We start from the raw sequence: 6,930 nt of genomic DNA, 5'->3' as shown, positions 1-6,930 counted from the left end.
CTATAAATATGAGACCAGAAGAAAACAAAAAAACATGTTTTAAGGATGACAAAAATGATGTTTTATGGATGGATAAAATATTTATACATGGCAGAGAATAAAGTCTGCAAAAACAATCATTGCTGCATATTTTGATCATTTTCAAATCTATCCAGACATGGAATATATTTATACTTTCCAGAACAGTGTTTTAACTTCAGTTTTACTTTTAAATCTGTCAATCTTTTCAACAAAAACAGCCAAACAGAGTTTTGGTGGTTTTATTGAGTATGAAATGCAGAAAAATCCACAGACAAACAGCTTTATACCTCCAGCAGTTTCAGTCCCTCCTCTAATCCAACGGAAACATCCGCTCTGCCTGGCCCTGTGCTTTGGGTTTAAAGTGCAGAGCTTCATAAAACAGGAAGAGAGGAAAGGACTCTGATGGACGGCCAATCAGCTGTCGGAGGCAGGAATCCTGGACTCTGCCCAGCTGTCCTGAGGAAGCTGCTCAAGCCTTCCAGTGAGCACAGCGGACAGAACCAGGTGCCAGGATTAGACTGTCGATTCTCCACATCGCTCGTTTAACAACATCCCATCAGAATACATCCCCGAAATTAAATAAAGCAGATTAAGACATAACAAGAGGCGTTCTGCTAGAAAGCAAAGGAATGGGGTTAGAAAGAACCCATAGTTGATCATATCAAAGGTAAAATGTCGCCTCGTTTCAACAGATGACGGTCATTTTGATTCATAACCTTTCAGCAGATGAACAATTCCATATAAACACCCACGCACGCGCACACACCACACACACACACTCACTCCAGGGTAGTGTCAGAGATTGCAGTGGCGCCGTCTAAGCCAAATTGCTGCTTGGGTCGGGGTTGGCGGTGCTGTTGTCTTGATTGGCCGCCTGGCTTCCTCGGGCCGGCACCTCGATGATGCGCGGCTTGTCGATGATGCGCGCCCGCCGGTCGCCTTTTTCAACGATGCCGATGATCCAGGCTCCGTTTGAGGCGCCCTGAGCCGCGTTGAGGCTCTTCATCTCTGAACAGAACTTGGCCGCCTGCTCTCTGGGTAAGCACACCAGCAGCCCACCTGTTGGGGAGAGGCTTGGGGTTAACGTCTGGATTCACTCATCATAGATTTCTGTTGTTTTTACAAGCATTCAGACTTTTCATTCTGAGGTGATCTTGAAAGTTGAAAGTTTTATTTATTTTCTAAACTTTCTCTGCTTATTTAAACATAATTCCATTTTGTGTTAAAAGTATAAAAAACAATAAAAAAAAGAAGTCTGAAATAGAGATGCAAACAATCAACCTACAACTAATTGTAGATCAATAATTTATTAGATTAAAATGAGTTCCTATCAATTTACTAATAACATCCACTTGGAGCATCTTTTAGTGTTGTAGTTTAGCCTCCATCCAGAAGAGGCCGACGCTGGCGATCCCTAAGGGAAGCCAGCTCATACAGAAACAAAGATGGCGGAGCAACACCAGAGAAAGAGAAACGGTCTAAACAGAGCATGATGAAAAATACACCTTATGAGGTTCTATTTATACGGACTCGAGCTCCTTAAGTTTCACCTTAATATCGCTCATTCAGCCGAGCTGCATGGTGGAGCAGCACTAGCTTCTCATTCAGAAATTACCAATGAGCTACAAAGGTGAGGATGTGAAAACCAGAGAAAAGTCTACCCAGATCTACTTTCTCAGCCTAGCAGCCCTGCAGATCATCCTCTTACCGGAGGTTTCTGCCGATCTGCCCTGCAGCAGGTTGAACAGGTTCCCACAGGCCTTACTGATGGCACTCATCTTGGCTATGATGGGCAGGTTGTGGATAATGAAGGCCACCTCGTTTTTCTGCTGCTCTGCCAGGTTGTTGGCGTGACCCAGCAAACCGAAACCGGTCACATCCGTGGCGGCGTGAGCCTGGTACTTGTGCATTAGGCTCGCCGCTGCAGGAGAAACCAAAGAACGGGTTAGTTATGTTAGTTACACTTTGGTAACTCTGACAACTAACATGGATCTGAATCCCAGATAGACATGAATCTAGTCTGAAAAAAAATCACAGAGGGTTGGAGGAGTTGTACCTGTTCGGTTTAGCGTTGCCATGGAGAACATGGCTTCATAATATGCCTCTTTGACCTCCTCTTTGGTGACAACAAGCTTGATCCTGTTCCACTTTTCAGGCTGATGAAGCAGGAAAAAAAACACAGGCAGGTTTAGGAATATGGAAAATTTCTACAGACAGTTTTAATTTTCAGCTGGGTTCAATTCTGACTGGAGCCTTTTGTCAGAACGAGGGTCCGTTTCAGGGGATCAGTCATTCTGACTGCAGAAACCCCAGGACTGAGACTAGGGGTCCTAGTGCTAGTAAAAGACTAGGGGTGCACTGTTTGCAGTTTTCTGATCAATCAGCAGTGTTTAAAAAGTCTGACCTGCCCATTCAGATTTTCTCCGATATTCATATTTTTGTCTGAAAAGTCGCCCAGTTGGTAACTTTGGCAACGATAGTTCCTGTTGTCTTTTGCGAACAGGGACAGCGGCTAATTTTCAGATCTTTGTGGATGTAGATAAGATCACTGGGTGAGATTGGCTTCAGATCTTCCAAAGCTGGTAGAATACAGCTTAAAATTAACTAGACAAGAATAAAAATAAAGCAGTATTAAAGTGAGTGGTGAACCTGATCGAGCCACTGGTGGGCGTTTACAGCCACTCGGGTCCCCAGGGGTTTGGTCAGAACCAGGACGTCACCTGGTACCGCTCCATCGGGCCTGGGACACAAACACAAACATCAAGCATATTTACTTTTTTTTTATTTTTATTTTTTATTAAAAACTGTTCAACTGTGTTCATAGTTCTTTGTGCCAAAAGGAAAGAGGATTCTTCTAACCCAAGAGAATGATGTTGCCAGCAATGTTTGGTAAAATAAATTATAATCCTGCCAACATGCAAACTCAGAGAGAAACCTGCAGGGGATTACATTATCATTTATGAAATTCATTTAGAATTTTATTTCTAAATTAAATTAAATTAAATATTTTTTTAACTTCAATAAATCTTGCAGAAAGTGTTTTTTCAAACAATCCATCTTCCCAATCAGGAATCAATAATGAGATTCAGTCAACTCTGAGGTGTTGAGGGAAAGCATTCAGAAGGAAGAACAAACAGAAGGAATGAAAGACAGAAAGAGAGGAAGAAAAGGAAGAAAGTATGAGAGTGAAGATGGAAGGAGTGACAGACATGGAATGTTTCCACGTTAACAGGAAGATGAAGGTGGAAATGTGAACGTGTTGCATCATGTCTGACTCACATGATGAACTCATTGGGCTGGCAGACGACTGATGCTACACCCCCAACGATGATCCAGGGGTTGATCACCGTCTGGCCCCCCGTCACCGACGTCCCTCCCTCCTCCGCTGCGTCCCGGAAACCTTTGATCATCAGCGGCGTCACTCGCTCTCGATCCTGTGGGCAGACGAACAAAAACCTAAAGGTCAGCGGTGAAGGAAACACAACGCAGCCCCAGGCGCCGTTATGGACCAGTTACGCTGCCACTTACGATTTACTGGCGACAGCGCTCATTAGTTACAAAACAAATAGAATATGTTGCTACCTTTTCATTCATCTTCTGACTGAGGCTCAGCAGCATCAGCATGTTGTCGCACTCCGTGATGCCCATGGCGTAGAGGTCACTGAGGACGTTCGCACACGCTATCCTTCCCTGGGACACGGCGAGGACAACAAATGAGCGACATCGGGACCGACACACAAAAACTGAAGGATCAAACTAGTTTTGGAGGATCAGAACCTGAATTTAGTTAATAAATATATTCCCCCCCAAAAATGGATGTGTCTTGGAAAAAACGTCCATCATGTTACCCCCCCAAGAAGATCTCTAAATTTCTTAGTTTTTTTTTTTCTCGGAGATTTTCAACTTTCCAAACTCAGAAATGTCCTTGTTTTTTCTAGAGTGTTCCTGAGACTACTCACAAAACTTCTTAGTAAATATCCACTAAAAAAAAATGAATTTTTTTTTTTTATTATTTTATTTACAATGGCCCTAAAAAACCATCATAGTCTTGTGGCAAAACATCACAACTTTCTACCGTCTTCTGCAACAATTCCTCCTGAAATAAATGTGCAACAGACAATATTTTGCATAAAGGTACCTGCGCTAAAAAGTTAGTGAATTTAATTTTGGGAACATTTTTTCAAGAAAGACTGGAGTTGTTTAGGCATATGGTCTTTAAAAGGTCAAAGTTCTAAAATTATCAGGGTTTGATTCATTTATATTCAGCAAATTAGAACATTTTTGAAAAGTTCCTTTATTTCTAGGTTTAACTAGGCATACTGATCACTCATGGCAGGACTACTAAAAATTTGAAATGCTCCTCTTACAGATCATCATTCTTAAAAAGAAATCAGAAAATGGAAAGTGAATGCATTACAAAAAAAAAGAGTGGAAATCCATTTAAAAGGTCTGGTTGGTACAGAAGCTGAGATGTAAACGGTGAATGTAGATTTAGTTTAAAGTCTGATCTCTTTTAGTAAAGCTTAACCCTGCAAAACAATAGCTGAATGCTTCATTTAGTGTCAGTTATTGCAAACTGCTTAAAAACCTCTTAGATGTTTTCATTAGGCAAGAATTTTCACCACCCTGCTGCTTCATGAGGCTCTGAGGGGGGATGTGGTAACATATGACAGAACTCATGACTGAGCCGCTGCCACAGTGTGTGTGTTTCAGCCACCTGTCTATAGAGAAATTAGAAACGTAGAGCTTTGGAGCCAAATAAAAAAGAAAACTGGCTAAGCTTGCACCCAAAGCTTCCGCTCTCTAATAATTCTGGACATTTGAACCACGACGTGAATTTTCTTTCGTTCTGCTCACGTTCCCCTCTCAAATATAACATTCAGTTTGCTAGCGTGTTTTCTTTAATGCAACGATGGGCGCAGTTAAACTTCAAAGTGCACACAATCACCATTAAAACCCTTGGTGATAGTTAAGCTGACGCGGTTAGTCATTAACATTTAGTCGCATCAATCATTTATAAGTTGAAGTCCCTACGAGCAGAAATCGAGTCACAGAGCAGAAACGACTCTTGGAGGGTTTTACTGATCATCCTGTCAGTTTCTATAAAAGTCTAGAAACCTTTCACGGTGACCCGTTGTACAGCTACTACTGCAGATTTAACCCACAGCAAACAATGGAAGCTCATTTCATATTCAGATTCTGACTGCTTTTATACTATTTAAATAATTTGGTGTCATATTTTTTCAATCTCATTATCGTCTCTCATTTTCAGAAGAATGCTTTTTGTCTGATTCTTAAGCACCTCAAACTTTTCACTTTCAGACATGGCTATTCACATATTGTGCTAAAAACACGTCACTTGTTGAATCGACAAATAGTATCAAATATTACAGTTTATGTTCTTATTATTATAAAAATTGGATTATTTAAACAGAACGAAAATTTGGACAGAACGTCAAAACCTTGGGAAATTTGACAAGGAACAAGCAGGTCATATCTGTGCGGACCAGGAGGAAGTTGAGTGAATCTTTCAGAATTTAGTTGCAGCTTTTTAAATTCATTGCTTTAATGTAGTTATTAAAGTCCACATTCAGTGGTTTTTGTCACTGTGAAGAAAAAGTTAAATGTATTCATTTGCTTGATGTTAACAATGTTAGTTCTCTGTTCAGCGAGTTGAATATTAATTAAATTATTTGTCTTTTATCTTTCCAACCCTCCCCAGTTTAATCCAAAAATAGCCACTGTTCTCTGCCCTCTTTGGCAGTGAGCTAACATACTAAACTTTCTAACTTGTTGCTTTTATGTGGATACTCACCCATGTCAAGTCGGTGTGTTCAATAATCTGCTGTCTGTCTGAAGCCACATTTGACTGATGAACTAATAATTGTCCAAATCTAGTTTTAGATATGTTTTCATACTAAATTTGTAAGAGTTTTTAATAACTTCTGCCGTGTAGAAAAAAAAATCCACAACAAAAACTTACCATCATATATGGATCTTCTACCAGAGGGTAGAAGAAATCAGTGGTCTGGACCAGAGAGAGACCTCCATGCCTCAATGGAGTCACACAACTGTCCATCCCAATACCTGGAATAAATACAAAGAGACATGCAAGTTTTCTCCATTAGCAGCTCGACTTAGCTGAAGTGGATTTATACAGCAGCAACATTCATTGGTCATATTTCAGGAGTAATAGTGCATATATTGTAACTCCTTGGAAAGAGTATTGGTGAACTTCGTACTTGAAGCATTACAGATATTTCTGCTGAATCATTTACCTTGTGTAGTAATTTAACAGCTCAGGGAACTATTGTTCTGGTTTACACGCGCTCATTTTATATTTGCATTACAATAAGGTTATATGATTTGTAAAACTTTCTCTACTGTGAATGGTCCACATCATCTGTCATACGAGTCCTCAAAGCTAATAGTATTAGCAACTGTTCGTTAGCTAATTTAGGTTAGCTACCGGGTTTCGGCAGCTCGGAGCACAGGGGCTGGTGCTGGAGTTTCTTACCAAGCCGGGGTCCAGGCAACTGTTGGCCGAACTCAGAACCCTGGTCTCCAGCCTTGCCCGGCCCATCGCCTCGGTCCGCCTCCAGTCCCGCGAGGAGTTTGAGCAGAACCTCCTGCGGGACCTTGCATCCTCATCCCTTCAACTCGGAGTAAGATGTAAGACGGAACCCGCGTTCCAAGCCGTGGTCCTCGGGTTTAAATGGCTTGTATCTAGGAGGGAAACACCCCCCGGAACCCTCAGTCTCAGCTGAGGGAGGTGGGGTAGGTGAGCCCGACATGCCTGCCCGCAGAGTGGTCTTAAAGCACGAAGCAAGGCGGACAGCTCGGCCCGATGTGCAAAGACGCAACATGGGGTGAGTGTCTAGTACCCGTTGTGTGACTAGGAGACCCGCG

General features: G+C 41.8%; 1 protein-coding gene across 1 annotated transcript; it reads right to left on the bottom strand.

Moving 5' to 3' along the window:
* Positions 1-246: 246 nt before the first annotated feature.
* Positions 247-6,926, bottom strand: sephs3 (selenophosphate synthetase 3). Its single transcript, XM_014973640.2, has 8 exons — positions 6,539-6,926; positions 6,005-6,108; positions 3,604-3,711; positions 3,301-3,455; positions 2,671-2,761; positions 2,078-2,177; positions 1,730-1,942; positions 247-1,080 (listed from the first exon to the last, which is right to left on the bottom strand). Exons 1-8 carry the CDS (start codon positions 6,885-6,887, stop codon positions 839-841), a joined length of 1,362 nt encoding a protein of 453 aa, XP_014829126.2. The 5' UTR covers positions 6,888-6,926; the 3' UTR covers positions 247-838.
* Between the last annotated feature and the right edge of the window lie 4 nt (positions 6,927-6,930).

The sequence above is a fragment of the Poecilia mexicana genome, unplaced genomic scaffold, assembly GCF_051168715.1.
Source record: "Poecilia mexicana isolate PSO_F unplaced genomic scaffold, ASM5116871v1 scaffold_7, whole genome shotgun sequence".
Lineage (NCBI taxonomy): Eukaryota > Metazoa > Chordata > Actinopteri > Cyprinodontiformes > Poeciliidae > Poecilia > Poecilia mexicana.
This window is presented reverse-complemented; position numbering and strand designations above follow the sequence as displayed.